Source organism: Pygocentrus nattereri, chromosome 16 (assembly GCF_015220715.1).
Source record: "Pygocentrus nattereri isolate fPygNat1 chromosome 16, fPygNat1.pri, whole genome shotgun sequence".
NCBI classification, from domain to species: domain Eukaryota; kingdom Metazoa; phylum Chordata; class Actinopteri; order Characiformes; family Serrasalmidae; genus Pygocentrus; species Pygocentrus nattereri.
In genome coordinates this window covers 11,703,188-11,728,267 of record NC_051226.1, presented here as the reverse complement: position 1 = coordinate 11,728,267, position 25,080 = coordinate 11,703,188, and the positions used below count along the sequence as shown (strand labels likewise).

General features: G+C 39.0%; 1 protein-coding gene across 2 annotated transcripts; it reads left to right on the top strand.

The window, feature by feature from the left end:
• The first annotated feature begins 151 nt into the window (after positions 1 to 151).
• kiaa1328 (KIAA1328 ortholog) lies at positions 152 to 23,192 on the top strand. 2 transcript variants are annotated; one of them, XM_017715053.2, is made up of 11 exons: positions 152 to 239; positions 1,365 to 1,394; positions 2,279 to 2,508; positions 2,650 to 2,750; positions 2,966 to 3,081; positions 10,857 to 10,981; positions 11,675 to 12,213; positions 12,367 to 12,459; positions 12,694 to 12,812; positions 12,914 to 13,034; positions 22,647 to 23,192. In XM_017715053.2, the coding sequence occupies exons 1-11, from the start codon at positions 185 to 187 to the stop codon at positions 22,879 to 22,881; spliced, it is 1,764 nt and encodes a 587-aa protein (XP_017570542.2). In that variant the 5' UTR covers positions 152 to 184; the 3' UTR covers positions 22,882 to 23,192. The 2 variants fall into 2 exon arrangements, with proteins under 2 accessions (XP_017570542.2, XP_017570535.2); XM_017715046.2 differs by having other exon boundaries at positions 1,359 to 1,394.
• Positions 23,193 to 25,080: the final 1,888 nt, after the last annotated feature.

Below are 25,080 nucleotides of genomic sequence, written 5' to 3'. Positions count from 1 at the left end.
CTACCGTCACCAAAACAAAGGAACACTGAATTCCTATTCGTTCACAAAAATGAAGGACGGTTGGTTTGACCAATAGCGCTCTTGAAATGGGCGTGGCTATAGTAGGATTATCAAATCCGAACGGTGCACACTGAAATGAGGGAGGAGCTTCTCCAGCCACTCCGGCAGTGGCGGTTGTTTCAGTATGGCGTCCGTTGCCGAGGGCAGAAACGGCGCCGGGATTTATTGGATTAATGACAGTATCCTTACTCGCTGTTTCACATTTATTCTTCCTATTCGTAATTTAGGGGCTACGGTTTGTTAGGACGTGCTACGTTTATTTACTATTTATTTGTGTGTCTGTATTAAAACACACGGAGGCTTTTACACAAGCGACGTTGCTTATGTGGACGCTAAGTAGCTAGTTAGTTAGTTAGCCAAGTTAGCTAAGCAAGCTAACTGGCTTAGTTAGCTTAAAGGCTGGAAGGATGATCAGAGATTTCTGCCACAACAGTTAATTGTATAAAAGCTTCTGTGGGAGTTAGACTGTTTCTCTTCTCCTGATTTTTTTTTACGTTAATAACGTTAGATGTTTCATATTTTACGCCAGATATTTTGTTAATGGACTAAACATCTGTGAAAAGTTACTTTTGTTGCCTCCTTGAAAGGGAATTCCACCGAATTTTCAACATTTCTGCATAATTCAATCGGTGTGGTGTACACAAAGTCATCCAGAGTGGTTTGATGTGAAATGGTTCATTGCAGAGAAAGTTAGCCAGTTAGCTACCAAAGTGAATTTCTTAGAATAGTGGTGATAGGAACCAGAGGTTGTAATGTCTACAACGCAAATAAAACCATTTTATCTGCTTTTCAAAACCACCAGTTAACATATACTTGTCTGGGGAGTTTTAATATATAAGATAGTGGTAAATCTTTAAAAAAAAAGTCAGTACCCAGTACCTCTCTGCAATGACTGTATTTAAAATAGTCATTTTTACAGTATGTTTATTAAAATTTCGTGTGCTGACTTTCTGTGAGGTAGTTTTAATTGGCGATAAATAATTAGCTTGGACGTCTGGTTCCTATAACTACTACTGTGAACAGCTCTGACTTTAGAAAGTAGTATTTCACATCAAACCACTCTCAGTGACTTTGTTTACATCTTAAACATTTTATTTGCAGACATTAAAAAAAGTGTAATTGCCCTGTAATCTCTTATTTCAGTAAGCCTATCTCTGTTTTCTCAAGCTTTTGTTGGCAGTTTTTGGTTATAGGTTGTCATGGTTTAAAATAAATGAATGTTTTTCCATCTTCACAGTGGCAAAATGCCATGCCCTGAGTACAGGAATAATCATGCTTAACTTACTTAACTTGTAAAGCATCAGACGAAGAGCAGTCCGTGGTCTTTATTCCAGGTAGGGCTTATATACCATTAACCTATATCAGAAAATAAGAAATACCAGAGAATAGCAGGAATGGTTTGTCACTTATGATGTTGAAGGGGAACTTCACTGATTTCGAAATAGAATGTAAACAAAGTCATTTAGAGTGGTTTGATGTAAAATGATCTGTTTTAGAGAAACAGACAGAGGGAGAGATGTCCAGAGTGATGTTGATAGGAGCCGGACATCTGAAGTGTTTAATGTCTCTAAAAGCTTTATTACAGAAAGCTGTTATGCAGGCCTGATGCTTGAGACATTGTTTTATGATAGTTTTCAGATAAAGTTTTGGCTTGAAACATTTTTTTAATCCATTCTTGGTGGGTAGGTACATGCAAGGTAAGGCAAAGTAGTCCTTTTTTAGATTTACCCCACTACTATCAACATTGCACATGAAATCTTAGATATGTGTAGGTTCATTGGTTGCTTTGGATGGTAATGAAAAGACTTTGTAGACAAAGTCACAACCCCAGTTCCTGTAACTACCATGGTAAAGAAATTTATAAAAAGTTCAATTATGATATGCTTCTCTACAGTTAACCATTTCACATGAAACCACTCTGAATGTCTTTGTCTATATGTCAACAATTGAATCATGTGTACATTAAAAAAAAAAAAAAATGAAGTGTAGCTTCTCCTTTAATGTATTCACACAAAGTTGAAGACATCCTAGTAATTTGATCTATATACTTTTCCGTGTAGTAATTTCTGTTGTTTTTCTCAATATATATCCATACATTTTTACATATTTACTTTTAAACAAAATACTATTTTGATATGTTGGGTTATGAAGTTTTGAACAAGTTTGCTGCTACTCCGCTCAGAATTGTCAAGCTGTTCACTTGCCTTACCCCCCCCAGGGGTGAGTAAAAAGATGGGGCTGAAGTCTGTGTCCACAAGCAGTAACGAAGGGAAGGTCAAAGGGAGAGTGGCCTTAGACAGAGGAGAGATGAGTAGGAGGAAGGCAGGCCTGCCAATGTCACATCATGCTGTAGAAACATCTGTATCTAAGGCTCCTTTACAGAAGACCTCTGCTTTTTCTGCCAAATCTAAAATCCCTACCCAGTTGTCAGAGCCACCAGTGACTCAGGTAAGGATAAATTTACTTTGATGCCCACATCAGATGTGCTTGAAATAATTTTTTTTAAGATTGTTAGATAAATTATATGCAGATTTTCCTTGATGCTGGTTCTCTTTGCACCGTAAGTTATCATTTCTTTGTTATGTACAGGCACTGTCACATAAATCAGAGGTCAAAAGCAAAGCTTCACTTAAAGATCTCTGCCCAGAAGACAAGCGTCGTATTGCCAACTTGATTGAAGAACTGGCCAGGTATAACTCTTATCAATAAGCATATGTAATTTGTGAAAATGCTTAATTTTGTTTGTTTTTGACTCCAGCTGAAAAACAAGTGACAGTTCAAATGGGCACTTCTGGATTCAATTACTTGAATTAAACTCAAATTATTATTTATTTATATAAGAATCACTTGTTTGAATATGCAAAGCATAAGCATATGCCCTAATTCTTGCACCTCCACTTTCCAGAGTAAGTGAGGAGAAAGAGGAGTCTGTGCAGAGACTTAGAGATGAACAAGAGACGTTTGAGAAAAAGATCCAACAGCTAGAGCAACAGAACCGACTCATTGTACAGGAAAGAGAAAGTATCCTTTGTTTCTATCTGAGAAGTACTTATACACATTTGCATAATTGCTTGGAAGTACACACTTCAAAAGCAGTGTTTTGGATATTTCCTCTTTTTTTAAACTTTAGTTTTGCTGAATTGCAGTCATTACTTTCAAGTAGTAACTAAATGTCTAGTTGTTGTAGATGGATGTTAGTTTAATGATCTTTCTTCACTGGCATGCATATCTATACTGCTGTTCGTTGAGACTAGCAAAAGCTGTCTGAATCACAATGGCATCATTTCAGTTGGCACACAGGGGTCTATTCCATTTCAGCCAATATGGTAGATGAGTTTGATTTCCTGGTAAAGTCGCACATAAAAATGTATGTGGATTAAATATGAATTGAGAGCTTCGTTTCCTGAGTCGAGTGAAATTAAATTGACCCCTATGTTTCTACTTATTGTATGATTTGCATCAACCTAATTGTTGCTGATTGGGTAAATAATCCCGGTAGGCATGTTTTTTCATTGAGGCTGGGTCTTTAATGTCATGATGCTGGTGTGTCTTTTGTACCTGTCTGTTGTAACATTTTTAAAGCAGGGTTAGTTGCTTTTTTTCACAACCTCATTGGTCTAAAATGCTGGTGCAATACTTATGACTTCACTGCAGGGGGCATTGTTGTTTAAGCCATAAATGTATTTGTGTTTTGCTGAAACTAAACAGAGGATGCCAATTCAAACAGTGATGAACCATATCTTTATTTAAAGCAGGAGAATTACCGTCTGCCTTCTGTTTTATTAATATGCAGATTTTTCTAGTGTTTTGCAGTTCTGTAACAAGCATGTTATACCCTCATTTCAAGTTTCTTTAAGCTTAATACTGGAGATGTGCATGGTGTTCTGGTCAAAATAATTGTATTTGTGTCCTTTATGCTGCTTAAGCGTTTGTGTCTGGGTTTACTGTTGATTTTGGATGTTTTCACTTTTTCTATTAGATTAAAAGCATTGGCAAGGATCACATCACTAGAGGGAATGGTCAGGTTTTCTTTTTGTGCCAACCCGTCATTTTGTTGGAACACCAAAACCCTCTCAGAGTTCATAGTAATTCCTGTTTGACAGCTTTGCAGTCTTCTGGCGATTTGACACGGGTCAAAAAATGTGGCGAACCATAGATTTTACACTGCGCCATGAAATATGAAGAGTAATCACTGGCAGTTAAATTGCACAGTTGGCACCACAGCTTTGAAATTAGAAGTGCAATTAAATGCACTTTGTCTCCAAATCCTAGCATTTACACTAAAGTTCTAAACTCCATTAAAAAGAGATTTTAGTCTGAGACAAACTCTGCGAAAACTCCTTGAGGAGATTGGCACTCTGAAGGCACCACAGAGACACTGGCTTTTCAGACTGCTCTAAAAGGTTAAGGGGAGGCGAAAGGCAAACTCACTTAAGGAGACTTGTGTAGAATAATCTCCAGAACAATCAGCTCTATCTCATCTGCCAGGACCACAGTTATCAGGGGGATATCTCCATGCTTTGGATGGAAGCGAGGAAAGAGAAAAAAAATCATTAAATTCTGTACTGTGAGATGAAATTTGAAGCTCATGTATAAAATGAAATTAGAATTTTATCAAGTCTCTGTTTGGCATTCTGCGCCACGTCGCTGAGCTGTAGATTCCATTACAGAGAGCGGCGCTAACTTTGTTCCTCGGAAAGAATTTACATCAAGCACTATAGAAGACACAAAGGGGAAATTGAATGCATTCATCAATATCATTAATCTTCTTCAAGTTGGGGGTAGCAGTGTTTTGAACAACATTGATGGATGGCAGCACTAAAAGCACTTTTGTAATAGTTTGTTTGCCTAGTTATGTGTTTGTTGATCCTCTTGTTCTTTGGTGGGTCCAAGAACTCATGAATTAGACCCACTACACAGACCCACTACACAAATGTTTATGAATAATTACTTTCTAAGTGGAAAAAACAAACCACGTTTCCGTTGTGAGCGAAATATCATGATATTGCAAAATGTGAGAACATTTTTTTCCTTTAATGCAAATAGCAGTTGTGCAAACTGTCCTCCTGTCGATTTACATCACAGCCCACACAAACGCACACTCGCACACAGACTAGGCCTACTTGGCACCGAGCACAGGCTGTTAAAATATTCTCTTCGGCGAGATTTTGTTCCACCTTGAGGTGGATTTCATTATTTCATTTCTGTGCAGGCTGACAGGGGAGTGAATCATGTTGACAGCGCCTGTCTGAAATATCGAATGCAAACTCTGATTTTGTGTATTTTTGGACGGGGGAGGAGAAGCCATCGCTCCAGCTTTTCTTTCCTGATGTAGGGCCCGTGAAGCTAGCTCCGATTGGCGGGCAGCCAACAGAGGTGCCAGTACGGTGGGGTGCGGGAAAGAATCTTATCAGTCGCGCTCCAGTCGCTTCAGATTACCAGTTGCGGAGCGTTTCCTCCGCATCCTCCCGTTAATGTATTAATGTATGGGTTTATGCACTGCCTGCCTATCGAAGTATCAGAAGCTTCTCGTCAGCAGGCTGGAAGATGTCCGCATGCGACGCTCTGTATCAATGAGATGAGCTATGAGCGCTTTACGAACACTCCATGCTTGTGTGAAATGAGAGGTCTGCTTATGAGGAGTCAATACTGACCACTGGCATGTCCATTATGTCTGGATTTTGCTTACAGCTTGCATTGACGTGTTTTGTGCCTGGATCGAATCTGGATATGCTTTGGCCGGATTCCATTTACCTTTTTCAGGGAAAGTCATCCTCACTATGACCAGATCCAATTTTACTATCCTGCTGAAAAAACAAATCGACACAGAAATTGCTTTGTTTTACCTCTGTTTACTTTTTCTCCACTACGATATGAATCGACAAGCTTCACTTAGTTTTGGGATCACTTCAGCCTTGCATATCCTCCATCTCACTTGTCCCTATGCACCCTCTCATCTGCTAGTCAGCACTTGGCAAATGGATTTCTGTGTGTGTGATTGTATGCGGATGTAGAAAACTCATTCCATTTATGCTTGTGTTGATTGTGGTCACGATCTGTCTCTGACCACCTCCGAATGTGATTTCAGGGATCCTGTCATAATTTGATCACAGTGCATTCTTAGAGTGTTTACACATTATGAAAAGTGATACAAACACTGTTTACATTTTGATGCAACTTGTAAACAGCCTGGGCAGTTGTTTTTAACTTGTGGGTTGAGGTGGTGCTGCTAGGGGGCTGATGGCAGTCTTTTTTAAATAATTTTTTTGTGTTGCTAAATTTTGGTGCAATATACAGACATTTAACCAATTATTTTAAATGTGACAAATTTTATTTTGAGAATTATTTGCAGAAATCTTTAGGTCAAAGTAAGTGATTAAATGAGCAAGCTGCATTACTGACATGGCTGACATAGTTTGCTAGTTATGTTAATATTGTCAGTGCAAGTCAATGTAAAATCATATTGAATTTATGAAATGGCTACAAAACAGAATTGTTGTTTTTAATGTTGCATGATTATAAAGTCAAGTGAATTTTGATTTGTGGTTTATATATTTGCAGGTGCATTTTAAATGATAGGTCTGGTTCAATTGGCAAGAGCCTTTGTGGTCTGTTGTGTGAGTTGCTAAAGCTTGAGAATGCCTGTCTTAGAACACTGCAATGTGTCTATAAATTCCAATTAAAGGAATAGTTTGATGAGAATCAACGTTTTTCTTTATTCCAAAATGTGGTTGATGTTTGGTGTCTGACATAGCATCTTAACATAGCATTTTTTTCTATGAATACTTGTAGCTTTTGTACAAAACTAAAGAAGCAAAACAGGCACCAAACATGTCTTGGCTAGCCAACTACATTTTTGAGGTACTACTCTTTTAATATGATGTGTCATTGAGTAAGATGTATAAAAGGACTTGGCATTACGTCTTAGATGAGCTGATCATAAGTGGACAGTACTCACTTGAAGTATGAATTGGATATGAATATGGAGTTCAGTGCATCCACTTTTGGAGCATTTGTGATGTGAATGCCAAAGCATTCTGATGCATCCTAGAAAGCAACAAAGGACCTCCTAATCAACTGTGTCATTGCTGTGTCTTTCTTCGTCTCCTCTCCTGTTTATTTACAACTTACGTAAGTAGCTCCTGTGATCTGTTTGCAGTAGGGATGTGCATTCTGATTAATTTTAATATTAAGTATAAAAGAGTTCATGAACGGAGAAGGGAGAAAAGACAGATGTTGTGGTTTACCTTTTTAGTTGACAGCACTGTTGCACACAACTTTAGCATGATGTATTAAAAGCGTTTTATTATTCAACCATATCTAAAGGAAATCGGTAGATTTTCGTGTTGGATGATTAACATAATAGAGATTGTCTCACTTGACCTAATGAGCTGAAACTGCAGTACAGCACTAGATGCTGATGTTTTCTACAGCCTTTTTTCCTCTTCAGTTGACCAAGTGCTAACATGTTTCTTTGGAGAAGTATACTTTAACTGTTCCTGTACATGACATCAGCCTAGCCCATTTAGCAATAAAAGCCATGCTATCTCAGCCTTAACATCGCATCCTTGGCAGTGTGAATATGTGAAGGCATTTGCAAAACTTTCATGTTTCACAGTTCTTTTAAAACATAAAACTGACTGGACTTGTTGGTCTGTATATTTTTCACTGTCTTCCCAAGAAGAAACATAACTAATGCTCAAATAGTGATTTTATTGTTTGAATCCTGGTGCCTCAAATTGTTAACTGACAACTCAAGTACCTGTGCATATTAATAGTTTGTGGCAGCACATACACTCTATATTTCCAGAGGTATTTGCTCGTTTGCCTTCACACGCATATGAACTTGAGTGACATCCCATTCTTAGTCCATAGGGTTTAATATGATTTTGGCCCACTCTTTGCAGCTATAACAACTTCAACTCTTCTGGGAAGGCTTTCCACAAGGTTTAGGAGTGTGTTTATGGGAATTTTTGACCATTCTCCCAGAAGCGCATTTGTGAGGTCAGACACTGATGCTGGACGAGAAGGCCCGTCTCCGCTCTAATTCATCCCAAAGGTTTTCTATTTGGTTGAGGTCAGGACTCTGTGCAGGCCAGTCAAGTTCTTCCACAACAAACTTGTTCATCCATGTATTTACGGACCTTGCTTTGTGCACTGGTGCGCGGTCATGTTGGAACAGGAATGGGCCATCCCCGAACTGTTCCCACAAAGGTGGGAGCATGAAATTGTCCAAAATCTCTTGGTCTGCAGAAGCATTAAGAGTTCCTTTCACTGGAACTAAGGGGGTGAGCCCAACTCCTAAAAAACAGCCCCACACCATAATCCCCCCCCTCCACCAAACTTTACACTTGGCACAATGCAGTCAGACAAGTATTGTTCTCCTGGCAACCACCAAACCCAGAGTCATCCATTGGATTGCCAGACGTAGATGTGTGGTTCGAGACCATGTCTCCGCTGCTCTAGAATCCAATGGTGGCGCTTTACACCACGCTGCATTTGACTACATGGTCACTGGACACACACTTGAGACATGTAGAACTGCCAGATGTAAATGCCTATATGTCTTTCTGTCCATTTAAGATCAGATAACCTGAGACCAATCTTAAAAGCAGGTGTAAACAGGGCTTAAGACTCAATTTAAATGCCATTTGGTGGCTGGTCACTTTTACTGACCTTAGATGAAAACATTAAATGGCATGCATCGTCTGATTTACAGGAAGTTGTGTTTATGGTCTTGGGCTTTTATGAAGTTAGATGAAAGGGTGCTCAAGGAAAAAGGCTTATAAAAATGTAAAAGTAGCTGATGTTCTGTGTGTGTGTGTGTGTGTGTGTGTGTGTGTGTGTGTGTGTGTGTGTGTGTGTGTGTGTATGTATGTATGTGTATAAACAAGTGAGTGAGATAAAGAGAGAGACGCTGAGCTGGCTACGTCATGCTGTCATTAGCCAGCCCACCCGGTGTGGCGGTGGTTCTGCTCCAGATCGGTTCCGTTCTACCCGCTGCAGTGTGTTTGCCAGCTCCCTGTCTCTGAGCTTGGCACCGTGCCCTAGCCTGGCCAGCCAGACCCAGATGGAGGAGTCTATGAAGCCCTCGCCCTGAAGAAACTGCTATCTTCCCCCAGCAGTGCCTCTGCCTCTCCACTCTTTTTCCTCTCTGTCTGCACTTTTCACAAAGTCACAAACATGACTTCAGGGGCTGACTGCTCCAACTCAGTCATAGATGCTATAACGCCAGAAGCCATAATAGGTTTCTGATTGGACTTGCGGCCTCTTTGTGCCACTGATGTGTTTTCATACCTCCAGGGTTCTACTGCAAAAGAGACCTCATAAGAATATATCTTAACTATTCCAATCCATTCTGTGAAAGTATAGGCTACATGCTGTGGTCGTCAAATATGTTGTTTTGCATACAGAATTGCTGATTTTTAATTGCTTAAATTCTGCTTCTTTTGCATGGCAGGGAAAGCTTTACACTGGATGTTGGAACTGTGAGGATTTGATTGTATTCAGACTAGCACTGAATCTTTTTCAATTTCAGATAACCTCACTTGTTTTAGAACACAAGTATTAAAAACCTTAAACCTTCAGATGTTCAATTGCAATTTTCAGGTGATTCAAATGATAAGGCAAGGCAAGTTTGTTGATTATAGCACATTCTTACACAAAGGCCGTTCAATGTGTTTTACATAAATCAAAAGGAACAAAAAAAAAAGTAATGACAGTGCTTAAAAATGAAAAACAATAAAATTTATTAACATAATCAAAAGGGAGAACAAAGTATGTAAAGTAGAATAAAAACAGATTAGATACAGATTTAACATAGGGTAAGATTAACTTGTAGCTAGATACAGATTTAAAATAATGACATTCATATTTGGATTTTTGCATTCAGATTTCTAATGGCATGAGTCTAACTCAATAATAATGATCTGCTTTGCTCACAGAAGGTTTCACATCTGGGCAGTGACTGTTACCCCTTTAAGAGTAGACGCACACTGCTGTACCGATAAAAGCATGCCACAGTGGAATCCTTGGGCTAGACTACCAATATCATATTGACCTAAATTTGTCAATGGCTCTGGACATGAGTATCTGCGTAACAAGAGGTTCCCAAGCTTTTTCATGCCAGGTCAGTCATGTTGTGTTAATGATTATCCCAAGACTCACCAAATATTGTGAAATAAGACATAAACTTGTTGAACAAGTCTTTGAAGCATCAAGTATACACAATAGCATATAACTGTAAAATATTGAAACATGTATCAGGCTGCACTTACTTAGAAGGATTGTGGAATAGAAAAATATGGTTATAATGATGACCTTTATTTATTCTATATTTGGCTGGAATCAGTTCACCTCATACCTGAACACATTAATACATGTAACTACATTTTTTAGATATTACTTTAATCATTTAAGTTTGTTCTAATCCATTTTGTCAGCTAGATTGCTAGTCATCTCTATGCTCTGATCATAACGGTCACTGCAGTGTTACGGTAATTGAAAAGTCACAAGTGACAAATGAGCAATTTTTTACAAGATTGTAGTGACGTTGCTCGCAGTAAGTAGGAAAAGCAAGTCTAAAAACTGAGTTTATTCCTTCTGTCATGAGTTGTGTTTTTGGCCAGTGCTTTGTTCTATATGCGCTCTTCTTGCCTGCTCAGCATTTGGTGTGCAACACCATAGTGTAGGAAAACGAATTGGTTTGTCTGGCTGGAGAGCAGAGTAGTTTTAGTCTTAAGTGGACACAGTAGTGGAGTTATTCAGTGTATGTTGCTCCTTGACCCAGGCTCCAGGCTTGCAGCAGCAGTACAGGGAGTGCCAGGAGCTGCTGGGACTTTATCAGCAGTACCTGTCCCAGCAGCAGGAGAAACTCAACAAGTCCATTGCCCAGCTCAATCAGTCTCGCTCTCACTTCAAGGTAAGCTCTGTGTTCGTGTCTATAAATGTGAAGTGTGTACGTGCCCTGAATGTTCTATTATCTAATGAAACTTTACAGTTTCTCTTAAATGTCTTAACACATTTAGTATGTCACAGTTTATTGTATGCACAGCAAATAGTGATCACAAGCAGCTTGTCATCAGTATTTGTGGTGCGTACTATAAATATACAATTAGGATGCTCATAATAGGATGCAGCACACAATTAGGAAATGATACAATACCGTATCATAATGACTCATTAAAAATACACTGTATGAAATGGAAACAGCAAATCTAAAACTGGATTTTTTTTGCATACAGTGCCCTTTGCATTAGTAAATCCATGCACTCTGTGCTCTTTCTGCCTTCTTACGCTGCTGTAGTAAAGAAAAAAATCTGTTTGTCCTTTCTGAAACCTTGGCTGTGAGTAATGCATGTTTGTATGCTCCACGACCTCCTCTTGAATTAGTCAGCAGCCCACTTCAGTCCTCTTGGAGGCGGACGCTTCCCCCTTTGCCCTGAATGTTTATCTCTTGTTTGGATGACCTTGGGTTATTGCATTTACTGGTAGCGAATCCATCCACATCATCCTTACTGGCTCCCTTTTAGTGGGGCCTTCTTTTGTGACCATTTTCCAGTTGCATTATTATGAAGTCAGCACTTCACTGTCACGGTTTCTCTTCTCTTCACAGATAGCCAGCAGTGAGAAAGCTCTCAGCAGACCACAGGGTGGGGGAGGGAAGGGGACTGCTCTGGATGGCTCTTACTTGGATCTGCCGTCTTATGGAAGTATGGGTGGAAGAGAAGGGTCAGCGGATCGTGTTCAATCTTTTTTAGGAGGGCTCTGTAGTGATGACAGCAGTGGGCATGATGGGTGCACTATAGGTGCCCACAAGTGTCCAGAAGGAGCTTGGAGTGAGCTTGGACCTGATAGGTCCTCAAAAAGGGAGCAGTTGGTCAACACTGCTGTGGGACCACATGGTGCCAGAGAACCTACAGACACATGCCATGGTTTAGGACCGGAGAATAGAAACAGGCCCAGTGTGGAGCTTAGCAAGACAGTGGCCCCACTTGGCAGGGAGGACTGGGCGGAGAAGCGCCAGCGTTTGCTGCTTCAGAAGAAGCAGCTGGAGCTGGAAAGGGAAAGACTGCAGGCTCGACTTGCTCAACAAGAGGAGAGACTACTAAAACAGAATCAGGAGCTCCGCCAGTCCCGCCTTGACTACAGCAAGTATGGCAAATTAGTTGACCTCTGACATCCTGTCCATATTTAACAGGCCTGCATTTTGGACAGGGAAGACTGTAGTGCCTATTGTCTGTGATATCCGTAATGAAATTCATGACAAGCTTTTCTTTGGTGACTCACGCTATCCTCTTTTTTCAGGTTCCAGCAAGCAGCCACGGCAGAATTAGAGCAGTCTTTTAAAGAAACAAGTCTTAAAGATCTTCATCCCAGTGTCATATTAGATTCACAAAGGTAAACTGTAAAGTTAAAAAATAAGAAAGTTCCAACATAAAAAGTTTTTCCTCTTAAAAGAAAAAGTTAACTTTTATTTAATGCCTTGAAAAATGACAAAACTAAATTCAGGTGCTGTTTCAGTAATTATTTCAGGGAATGCGTATGCAGCAGGGAGCTTGTGTACCACCAGGCTATCTTCTCTAAAAACAGGTCTCTCTGTCTTTCTTTCTCGGTCTCTGTTTGATCCTGCAGTGAAAGAAAAGAAGGAGGTCTACCGGTCTTGCAGGGAAATGTCAGACAACCTTTAAATGATGTTCAACCACAAAAGTGCAATGGGAACATTCAACCTCCTGAGCCAATACTTGTGCATGGTAAGATGTATGCATGTGTTTTTCTTGTTGGAAAAGACATAGGGAAACACTTATCGCTCACATAACTCTTTGCACCACTGAAATACATTTTTCTCCTAAAGAGCTCTCTGCAGTCACCAGGAAGGATATGGACACTTCTCCTGTGCATTCCCAGAGCTTCCAAAAGTCCACTTCACCCCTGGCAGTGCCCCTCAGCATTCCCAAAATTCCTGAGGCCCCCAGGTAAGCTCACCCTTACACTGTTAGAATTAAAGGTTCTGTGCAGGTACATTTTTCGTTCATCAAGGTATTAACAATGTAAATGTTCTCTTAAAGGTACAGCAGTGCTTTTAAGGTCCAACTGTGCACTTTTAAATACATGTTTGCAGGTGAAAAGTACATAAGCTAATGTTTTAAAACAGAACAATAAAATATAAAAGCCTGGACATGATACAGGGTGTGTGGAGAAAATATACTTAGAAAATATAATTCTAATGGATAATTTTTATGGTACAATTATGTTCCCTTCCTAAAGGTACTGAGATGTACCCTTGAGGGTACCACCCCAATGACCGTTTACTATCTGTTGTGTGAAAGTATACAGTAAAGGTCCTGTATTATGGATTTTGCTCACTTTTTGATGTAGTAAGTAAACATTGATAACCTTTCAACTCGTACTATTCACTATCCAGTCCATACAGTCTAAATATGGAACATTGATTGTTTTTGTGGTGTCACGAAACTGGACCCATTTGCATACCCCTACCTATTCAGTCCTTAGCAGTTTAGCAACCTAAGATGCATTCTCAAGTTAGCCAAACACTCGGACAATGTCCTGCTGATGCCTGTTGGTTTGGTTCTGTAGATTTTCATAAATTACAACACTCACATGCATGCTGCCCGTCCAGTGTGTAATCTATTGACATATAAAAGATGTAGAGATTTAGGGTAACCGTGACCTTGGCCATGAATGTTTAAATAATGATAATGGGTTTTTAGCCTCTGTTGTCACTTATGCCAGGCCTTTTGTTGTGTTGGAACGTAAGTAATAAATTAAAGACTGGAGAACGTCCCCCTGGAGTGGGTGATTTTGTGAAATGCAACCCGCAGCCCTATTTGTCTGCTTGTGTTTGTAACATTTGTCTCAATAATAACCAGTGAACAAGGCAGGCAGTTAATTACAGATGAACTCGCATCTTTTTTTAATCAGAATTGCATCAGCTTCCTTTTACATGTTTACTAAGGCTATTTCAATCCTGTTTCATACGGGTCCTTGTTGGCCTTGATTTCCATAATATTGTGTAGACATGTTGCACTGCTGAACTGAATTCAGCCATTCCATTTGGATGGAGAGTTCTAGTCATTTTCTTCCATATTAAACACAGAGATGTTTAAAGCAACATGTACAACTCTCAAAACGATTTCTGTCATTCATGGTAAAGTTATCACTAAGCTTGGGCAGTAATGTAAATATAGGCAAACAGTTGTTAAGAGCAGGATTTGTTTCATTTGCATGTTCCTCAGCATTGCCAAGCTGAAAATCATTTCTTCAAGTGGCATTTAAAGTATGTATGTGTGTAGTTAATTAGTTTATGTTTGAATAGCCTGTAATCAAGTGCAGTCTATTCTATTGTGTACTTTTTGAACTAACTGTAGATTAGAATGATGGTAAAGTGGGAATGGTTAAATAAAGGTGAAGCCAAAAAAAATCACTTATAATAAAACGAAAGAATGATTTGCTATTTTTCATGGTATCAGTACTTGTTTATGTTTTGTGCTATTCAGTACTATCAATTATTGTCCCAAGGCTGGTTATCGGTCTGATTCACACAGTTGCACCAGAACTGGAATTTAAGGATTAAGAATTATTTACTTCTGACCGGTACAAACGGCGGTTTAGCTTGTCAGCAGGAAGGCACAGCCTATATGAAATGCTTGCTGGACTAGATGCCTCACAGTTCACTCTTCACATCCCTATTTTTTAGCTGTGAGACTTTTTAATATTCTGTCACTTTGTTGACTATTGAAAATAGTGGTGAATAGATACATGGTTTTACACAAGCTTCTAATTTTATTTCGATTCTAAACATGGTCAAAGATGGTAATAAATAAGTTCTCATTCCTGTTGTTCATATATAGTTGTTGGCATGACTGGGTCAAAAGAGCTAAAGTGGCTTTGCATGGGCAATACGTTTAATTTGTGCTCTTGACAGTTTGGTCACTCAAGGACCACTCAGCATTGGAGAGGTTGTTATTTCGATGTGCAAAATCCTGTGCTTGACAGAGGCAGTACTTAACAAATCCAATGAAAGACCCATGCGAATAAATACAATTTAACAAGCTCAATTTTGGAGTGAGTGAAAAGAGGGAAAAAGATGGCAATTTTGGCTGAACAACACAGCAGGGGTCTTTTCCCACTGCTGAATGGCAAGCGAGTGCATTAATTGTGTTTTGGGAAATGTTGCTTCTATGATGGACCTTTTTCTGCATATGAAAATAACGGGGAGTTGGGGGACTGATGTATGGGTGAAAATGTGGAGGGAAACAAACAAAGGAAAGGAGGAAATAAAACAGAAAAAAAATCAGCGAGGGAGACTGGTCTGAGTGTGATGCAGGCGCTGTTTGATGAGCTAAATGAAGATTTTTGCCGGCTAGCGCTGAGGCTGACAGGAGCCAAGCTGAGTCCCATTAGCTGGCGTAGCAGGCCTCAGCAGCAGGTGTAATTGAACAGAGTTCTCCAGCCCGGGCCGGGAACGCACAGCCTCCCCCCACTTAATGAGAAAGAGAGAGGCAGAGAATGAATCACTGACCGCTAGCGCGAGACACACTCTGAGAAAGGGAAGGAAATTCATTACCGTTTCCCTTTAACGTGGAAAGGTAATTAATGTGACAGCATGTCTTTTTCCACCCCCTCTGTGTGAGCCCAAGTATGTCTCGCTTAGTATGCTGTCCTCCTAAAAATGCGGAATATTTGTAAGTCATTTGTAAAGAGTTCTTGCTATTTTATGATTCTCAAATGAATATACTGTCTTGAAAACTAATTGCCTTTTTCTTTTAGTGATATGTATTGTGAATATTTTGCATTAATGCAGTCCCATCTCTTTGCTTTGATAACCGAGCCCTGGCTTTACTAAAGCTAAACGAATTAGCCTAGTTTGCATGTGGCTGTGATTTATATGGATGGTATATCCAGAGAATGAGGGGACTGACAGGGATGGGATTTCTCATTGTCGTTTGTGCTCCACATTTATCTCTTGAAGTGTGAAATGCAGAGCACTATTGACTACCCTGGCAGAGATGCCTTTGTTAATGATCTGCAGGATCCTTGAATTTTGAGAGGTTGTTTCACATTCAAATTCTCATTCCACTGTAATGAAATGTATCTGAGACCCAAGAGTATATTATATGCAGGGTCCTACGATTGGAACAAGAACTGGAACTGAAACCCCATTTCAGGCGTGAAAACATTCAGCTATCCAGGCTTGAACTGACCTAGAAAGGAAATAGATGGACATGGTTGGTTTTTATATTGGATTTTTTTCCAAAAGTATGTCCTATTCATGCCCAGCTGCCCAGAACCCATATTCTAATAAGATTTGAGATTGTAGTTTGTTGGGTAGACTAATCCTGATGGGGGCCCAAACCTCACTGACATGACGTGTTTAAGCTAACAAGCTCCACTGAAAGGTAACTTATATGTAGACGATAAATATTTTATTTTAGTCCACCATCCTGGGGCTTCTTTTGCATTATTCAGTGGTGAATCTTATTTGAGGAAATCAATGAAGCTTGTCATTTTAAGGGCTTTTGTTTTTGAGAGGCAGAACCTTGGTGTTGGCATGCAGCTGGCAGACTTACTCAGGTTTGAGAGGTAGCTACTGGGCATCTTCGCTCCATGATCCCATCCCCTGTCACTAGAAGTGCTGCCTGCCTCTAACCAGACGAATATGCCTTTAATGTATTTGGGTTTGTGTGAATTTGTGAATATCTGAATGTTCCTTCAAAAATATATTTGTGACAAACTTTTTGCCACTTGCATTCTACTTATTCTGTCTGTGTGTCCTTTTCCAAGGCCAGAGCATTATCTGGATCCAGATGGCACTCAACCCGATATTGATATTAGATTATTGCCAGCATAAAAGTCTGGATCATGTGTTGTAAGACATATTGGATCCGATTCAGTAAATTTGTCACAATTATTACACAATTGCCTGAGTGCAGTTCTTTAAATCACTATTTTCCACTGCAATTTTTCATAATTATGTCACAACAAACAGAATGTGAATTGTGTGTGTTTACATACATTTGGCTGGGGTGAATATGTGTAAGTAAAAGAAAGCAAGTAGTTGTTGAGACTCTTTATGGGTCTCACATAAAGAACAAAAATTTACTTCTGACCAGTGCTATAACACCTTTTGGAGGGCAGCATTATGTTTGTTTATTTGAACTTGAGCTGTGCCTGTTGTCCATTGGTAGCTGCTAAATATTTACAGCTAGGAAGCAGGATAGCTAATCAGACTCTTTAGGCATATATTTTTCATAGGCGTGTACAATGAGAGAGAAAATTAATTGTACAATAATTTATATAGCAATTAATCATCAGCTAAAATGTCTTCTATGTAAGAGACCTGTGATTTAGTAGCTAGTCTAGCCTTAAACATCATAGAATTGCTAGTAACAACAATAACAACAGCCACATGCAGCCCAGCATTAACCTATGAACAACTTTTATCTGTTTCCTTTATTTAATTCTGTGTAATCTAATTCTGCATACATTTGCATTGTACAAGGTTTTTTGGGGGTTTGTTTAAGTTGTGGTTGGCTAGGTAGTAGAGTGTTTGATCACTTTGAACATGGTACTTTTAGATGGCTGTTAGAAATAGCACTTATCTGATACCAGATATGAGGCCGATATCAGATCCAATTTTATAATGATATTGTTGGTAACAAAAAGGACGAATCCAGTCCAGTGCTGTATATCAATTCTGGCACAGTCACATAATGTGATGTTAGCTTTGTATTTCTTCCTGTTGAGTAGAAGAGTGATTGAGGGGTTTGAGCCTGATGGACTTTTTTTTTTTTTTTGATACTCAGCCTAAGTGAATTATTTCAATAAATAAACAGTTGATTTTAAAGCTTAAAGGTTTCAATATGTACGTCAGTATCTGAAAAGAAAATGTGGTATGGTAGGTGTCTAATATGCCCTGTATAGTGGACATATTACATGAAGTGCTTCAATTAAAAAATGATCATAAAAAGCTTAGTACCACAATCCATTGCAATTATATTTGTTATATTGACTCCACACACCCCTTCCTGACTCCAGGTCTTTTGTTTTATTGTTCTGTTTTGAAATATTAGGTTATGACTATATATTATTATATCTCCTGGGAAATGCCTAAATAAGGTGCACAGTTAGACCTTAAAATCACTGTCGTACCTTTACATTGTTTGCACCTTGGTGAACAAAGTGTACCTGCACAGTATCTTCTTTTCTGATGGTGTATTCTTGTATACCTGATAGCACTGCTTGCGTCCCAGTGGTAGAGCTCACCTCCTCACAGCACCAAAGCTGACTCAATTATTTTGCTTTGTGTTGTTAACAGCATTAAGAGACTCTGGAATTGAAATCCACTCCAACACACTTGTATAGTCTGGGCTGTATATGGATCAGTGTTATCCATTGTGTCCAGAAAGTATAAAAGTTTTGTGAGGAGATGAATAATGCAGCCGTTCGAACAAAACTTTACAGTTTCCTTATTTTTATTCAGAGCAGCTGCTAAAACAATAAGTCTATCGAACGATGTCTGGCCTGTTTAGGAACTGTAGCAGCAACCTTTTCCGTGAAGTTGAACTCCACCACTTGTGGACCCTTTTCACAAGCAAAAAAAGTCATTTGTAATTTTGTATCTTAGTAAAAAGATTGAGTGTGGTTTTGATAGACCCAGTGAGTAATGAGAGTTCTCCTGCCGATGGGCTTTACACACCCCTCCTTTCTTTTCCCTGCTATTGATTGGGAAGAAATTGACATGCGGTTTGTCAGCATTTGCCAGTTTAGGATTTTTATATTACTGTTTGGCCTGCAAATGAAAGGAGCACTCGAGCGTGACGAACATTTTTAATGAGAGTGGTAAAATAACTGGGCTCTGAGGAAGAGGAAGCTGATAAACAGTCTTTTGTTTGGCTTTACTGAAGCAGAGCCTGAAACTCCTCCGCTGCCTCTGCTCTGAATTAGAGCTTTTTGAGCGTACGTTCGTCTGTCGTCTTCTGGTTTCTGTGGCCTCTTGAATAGGCCAGTGGAGAAAGGGTACGGATTAGCAAGACCTTCCCTTAAGTGATATTAATGTCTCATGGTCACTTTCCAGTGAACATTGTAAAAAGCAGTGAAAGTGTTTGGTAGACATGACTGCCTGAGACATTAGCATTCTCTCCAGCAATATCCTCCTACCTCCGATCCCCTCCTTGCCCAAACTATACCCCCCTTGCCTTGTTATAGATTGTGACCGCCGGTAAGCGATGCATTATTCATACCGGCAGTGTCGTCTGTTGATGGATGGCTGTTTGAGAGGCCTGTCCGTTAAATAAATCAACAAATAAAAATGCAAATTCTCACATTTCGAGAGGGAGCATGGCCAAAGTCCCACCCTATCAACCATCCCCGTTTTCTTTCAGTACTCGCTTATACAGTCTCTCCATTTCTCCATGAATGTGTGAAAGAATGTTGGTTTTATGTTCTTATCCTAACCTCAGCAATCCTTTCATAGAAACAAGGAAAGTCCATATGTGGTTATTGAACAGATATGGTTATCATGCATATGTCAACCTGTCTTTTTCATTTATGTGAAAGGGAGTGCATGTGTATTTATGTGTTTCTGAGATCAGTCCCTGGCACATGCTTTTATGATTTTACAGGTGTTTAAATTAGCTTGCAGACTTTCTTTATGTTGGTCTTTTATGGCCTTATGGTTAAAGATGTGGGGAGCAGTACATTCATGTGCAGAAAACATTCATGATTAATCAGTTATCATTTCATGAGTTAGTGGTTTCTGGGCGGGGGGTGTGGTGGGAGGGCTGACGAGGAGAAAAGATGCGTTGGTTTCTAGCGAGTTACTTGAACCTTTTGTATTATATAATATCTAATGGAAAAAAGAAACAAAAATATGTCTCACAAAGCAAGATTTTTTTGTCAACTAATTTAAACCTGGTTGGATTCTGGATTTTCTGTGTCACAGTGGTGGGTCAACTACTCTGTATTTTTTTTGTGATGTTTGTAATGTTAATTGCATGAAACATCACTGTTCATCATAGGAAACCAATCATACAACATCGATATCAAGAATATAAAGCAAGTATTACTCCAGTGAGCACTTACACAGTACCAGTGCTGACTGAGTTACTTTTACCATTATAAAGGCTTTACTTTCTACATATTTTCATAATAATGATTTTTTTTCTCACTCTTTGGAAAAAATAAACTGCTTGCTGACATGTTTCATGCAATTGGCCGGTTATTATAAATGGCACATGCACATCATGGGGGATTTTGAGTATCTAAATCTTGCTTAGCAGAGAAAGTTGTTTCTTGCTATACTTACTATAACCATGCTTGTATTTGCTAGATTTTGCGAAGATGAAACTCTCTCTAACTGCCTCTAAGTCACATTCTCAGTCACTCTAAATTGTATGAAAATGATAAAACTGCTGTGATGAAGAAAGTTACTTAAACCTACGCTATGTAGGCTTTGGGGATTTGGAGACCTCCCTGGTGAGCATGTGTAATTGCACACAACATATTGAAGAACAGTTTGTAATGTCAGTTGTACTTCAAACCCCGTCCCTGCTTAGCTTGAAGGAAAAAAGGGCCCTCGTGGGCTGGAGGTTAGGGAACCAGCCTGTGACTCAAAGGTCGCAGGTTCGATCCCCTGAGTACGTGACTGAAATGCCCTTGAGCAAGGAACCTAACCCCCAACTGCTCCCCAGGTGAAGTGGATAGGGCTGCCCTCTGCTCTGGGCACGTGTGCTCACTGCCTGTTAGAGTGTGTGCATTGTCTAGTGTGTATGTGGGTGTTAAAATGTGTAGGTGAAATTTCTAATAAGGGTAGCTTAATGATGTATATGCTTACCAAAGAACACAGTGTACGATTTTCAAGCTGTCATTCAGTAAATGTCAAACCATCTATCTGATGCTCTGCTGAAACAAGTGTAGTTGATAAAGACTAATGTCCAATAGAGCAAAAGTCAAGAAGCTGTTCTATGATGTTTGGAACTGTAGTGTTTTGGCCAAGTTAAGCTGAGGTCAGCTTAGCAGGCCAGATTTGCCACACACCATGGCTTGGTGAATGACACCCCCTTAGAGGATATCTTGGAGCATAAAGTCAAGTGATTGGTGTTTTAATCAAACATGTTTTGTAGTCGCTGAACTTTTGTCAAGTCATTCAGGGTTTTCTGAGGTTTTAACTGGTTCTGACCTTTTCCGTCTTTCTATGTGTAACACCTGTTGGTGAGCTTCCACACCACAAATCAGGGAGCCCCTCTAAAATTTGAATGGGTAAAATGTGTTCATTTAGCTGTTCAGATGTGGATTAGAAATTGGATGCTTCATAATTTTGAAATAGTTATAATTGCTGACATAATTAAATTTATCCTGTCCAACCCTAAAACTCAGTCACAACTTGGTAATGGATGTGTCTTCTGATGATGTGATTTGTCTTCATATCTTAGTGCGTTGATTTTGCACCTTTCTTTTGTGTGTGACATTTAATAGGTAGAGATGTATAACAAGGCCCGAAAACACCTGCAAAATCTGACCCGACATAGTTATTTTAAAATTATTATTAATTTTAGATGATTGAAAGTCTTAATTTTAAAATTTTATTTTTAAAAATTATTATGTCTGGCTTTAGAGAAAATGCCAGCAGCACCCAGACACTGTGTTTTAGCAATTTTATCCTTCTGATTCAGTAATGCTACTAATAGTAATTATTTCAATTTTAACAAAACATCTTACATAGTGCAGCTTTAAGCATTTAGACATAATCAGATCTTTCTAAAGGATTTTAGGTGCAGCACATTTTCGTGGGGAAATTGAGTGAAGTGTTTGGATGCACTATGTGTGACAGAAGGTGGAATGACTCAACAGTGGAGCCCACCTTGTCTCAATGCTTATTTAATTCTTTGCAAATGACAGACTTGTGTATCAGAATCTGATTTTGAGTGATGGTGAATGCTAAGGTGACACTATTTCCTGAAAAAACACAGCTGTGTCTGGTTTACAGTTCTGTCCAGACTGAAGCCAATAAAAACATTTTATTTATATTTCATGTGCACACTTGCTACTCTGTTATTAATGTAATGCATTTTGTGGATATGTGAAAAATGTGAATGTTTATTAGTGTACATTAAAATCCAGTGTATTATTGGCTGCTTAAAAAAAAGCTCTATATCTGGAATGTTCTCATCTGACTTTGCTCTTGTTGAATTATTTATCAAACCCCAAAATTGAAGAGTGGGATCTCTGTTAGCTTAATCTTTGTTTATTTATTCTTTTATTTATCGTTTTTCTCTTACCTTTTTTTTCCTTCCAATGAGCCTCATTGACGTTCTTTCTGCATGCGCTCCGGATTCATTTGCCCCCCCCCCCCCCATGCCAGGCTTTATTGCACGTTTAGATTTAATAGAACTGTCAAATATGCAGGTTTTATATAACTAAAATATACCGTAAATTTACTGAAATATGCAGACATTCTGTAATGCTGAGCTTTGTAATGCTAATAGATAACGGCACAGTAATTTTTCCCTTGTGAAGCCTGGTGTCATTGAATACTTTTGCTGACTCATTTTCCTCTTCTCTTGCAGATTGGACTCGTCTTTGATCGAGCTTTTGGACATTTTCAGCCCTGTTCCTAACCTGGGCAGAAGCAGGGTCAGCCCCACAGGAAAATTCCACAGGAATTTCAGTGGCCCTCAGCAGCCTCTCAGTGCAATCCGCCCCCCTCATAGGTCCTTGCTTTCCCCCCCAGGCCGAACCCAGCCGTCACAGCAAGACTTGGAGGAGAGTCAGATTCTAGAAGACATTTTCTTCATCTGCTGAAAGAAGAGCACAGTGACTCACCACGACTTTGACGAGAGCTCAGTAAGGCTGTTAATTCTGTACGTGCAGCTGAGTCCCTGCTTTGTAGCTCGCCACAGGGCACAAACACGCCTCAGTGCTTTCTAATCATTCCTGTGCTTCTGATGCCTCTTTATATCGTTGGTCTTAAATTGCTTTTTTTGATGCCTTTGTGTCTTAATTTTAAGCTTATGCCAAAGTAATCATGGCTTTTTGAGTTCATTACTCATTTTTGTACGGTTGACATGTGTTTTCTTTTTTACTCTGTCTAAAGCTAATAAAGAACTATTTATTAATAATTCTCCATCATAATTTCGTAACCGAGGAAAAAACATTTGCATAAACATACACTTTGAATCTTGAACATACTTGTGCAGTACTGTAAGATGAATCATTAGGGCTGGCCTGAATAATTCAAATACTGGAGCATTCATTCATTACACTGGCATTTAAATTTATATGCAGTTTTTGCAAACTTCATCTTTTTTTTCAAGCCACAAAATTTGTTGCTTACCCTGCATCGCCCTCACTGCTTCTTTCCATGAAATTAAACAAAAAAAAAACCTAAATAAATACATAAATAAAGCTAACTAAAACATAAGCCATGATGATGATAAATGAAACAGTAATATTAATTTATACCTTTAGGGTCTAGGAGGCTCATAAGAGCTGTATTTGTGGTGATTTTCTGTAGCAACATACAGGATGTTAGTAGCATTATTGCCACCTATTGGATATATTTTGAACTTCAGTAACGAACATACTTAAAATTATGGTTAATTATGAGTAATTAAGGGCAATGTTGGGACTCAGAAGTACTGTAAGTACTTATCATTTGGAAATACCAATGAGTATTTGACACTTGTAAAGTGCTGTTGGGGCAACTTTACAAATCAGCATTACGTTACGGTACAGATAACGTACTGCGTTGACACAGTAGGATAATCCTGAGTCACTTAAAAGGATGCCCACGAAAAATATTCTGTGCTATTCAATAACTTCAGTAATTAAAATGTTTGAAAACGGTAAAGCCTTTCAAATAACCAGCACTTTTATGAGACGCGCAGTTCTATAAGGAAACAAACGTTTCCCAGGTTGCCAACTTGGCACCAGTCGCACACAGTTGCAACCTCCGCACACCAGACTTGTTTGGAGATGATGGCTTGTGAGTCGTCATTTTCAACTTGCCTGATTTGGAGCAACCGTTGAGGTTTGAACTTCAGGTCTCATTCAAATAAGTTTGCTACTGCTCCAGATTGCGAGCTAGATGGTGTGCTCTTCGTTACGTTTATTTACAACAATAATATTTCTGAGAGCATGGTGCTAGCGAACGTTATTCTGACTGCACCAGACATTAAGATCAGGAAATGACTTAAACCTAATTCGTTATATAGTTGAATATGCTTGACACTGCAGCCTCACACACAACTTTTTACCATTATTCCAGTGTTTGGTTCAGTCTCCACTCAACAGTATAGGCAAACTTAATGCACAAACATTCTGATTTGGGCTTTTAGGGTAGATGAGTTGGTGAATATTAAGTTTTATAGTATAGTTATTATAGTAATATTATAGTAATAAAGTATGGTGCCACTTTACACAAAGGCTCCTTTTTGTAAAGGGCTAATAAAATGTTTGAAATGAGTTATTAGGTCATAAACACAGTCAAAATCATTAATATAGCAGTTATAACACATCTGATGATGGTGTCAGGTTAATTGCTGACTGAAGGGGAAGGCAAAGTAAGATGAGTAAGTGGCAAGATCTCCGGTAGAGATAAATGTGGGTTCACTATTTGGCAAGCAACAGATCATGGTTTCCTTGTTTATATATGTGTTCTAACTGCTTATTGATGAAATGTAAGGTGTTTGTGACCTAACTAATAACCATTAATGAATTAATTTGAAGTCATTCATGAATGCTTTGTAAGGCTGGTCTTATTGTGAAGTGGCACCTAAAGTAGTAATAATTATTTACTGGCAAATTTCCTACTTGTTTCAGAAAAGTGTCACCCCATTTGTTGTCATTTCTAAAGCTGGCTAGAAGTCAGGCTTTTTGCAAGAACATAAAAATGGTACATTTTTTAAAATAATGACTTGCCTTCATAACTCAGCTGGGTGCAATGTTCACATATGAAAAGTGCAAACTATATTCCCAGCTCGTGTGGTGGATAAACCCTAG

Excerpts from the sequence above, each read along its gene's own strand:
- kiaa1328 (XM_017715046.2), top strand. The coding sequence starts at position 185 with ATGGCGTCCGTTGCCGAGGGCAGAAACGGCGCCGGGATTTATTGGATT. Across the intron at positions 2,509-2,649 it reads CAGAGCCACCAGTGACTCAG|GCACTGTCACATAAATCAGA; the intron begins GTAAGGATAAAT and ends TGTTATGTACAG. Across the intron at positions 13,035-22,646 it reads AAAATTCCTGAGGCCCCCAG|ATTGGACTCGTCTTTGATCG; the intron begins GTAAGCTCACCC and ends CTTCTCTTGCAG.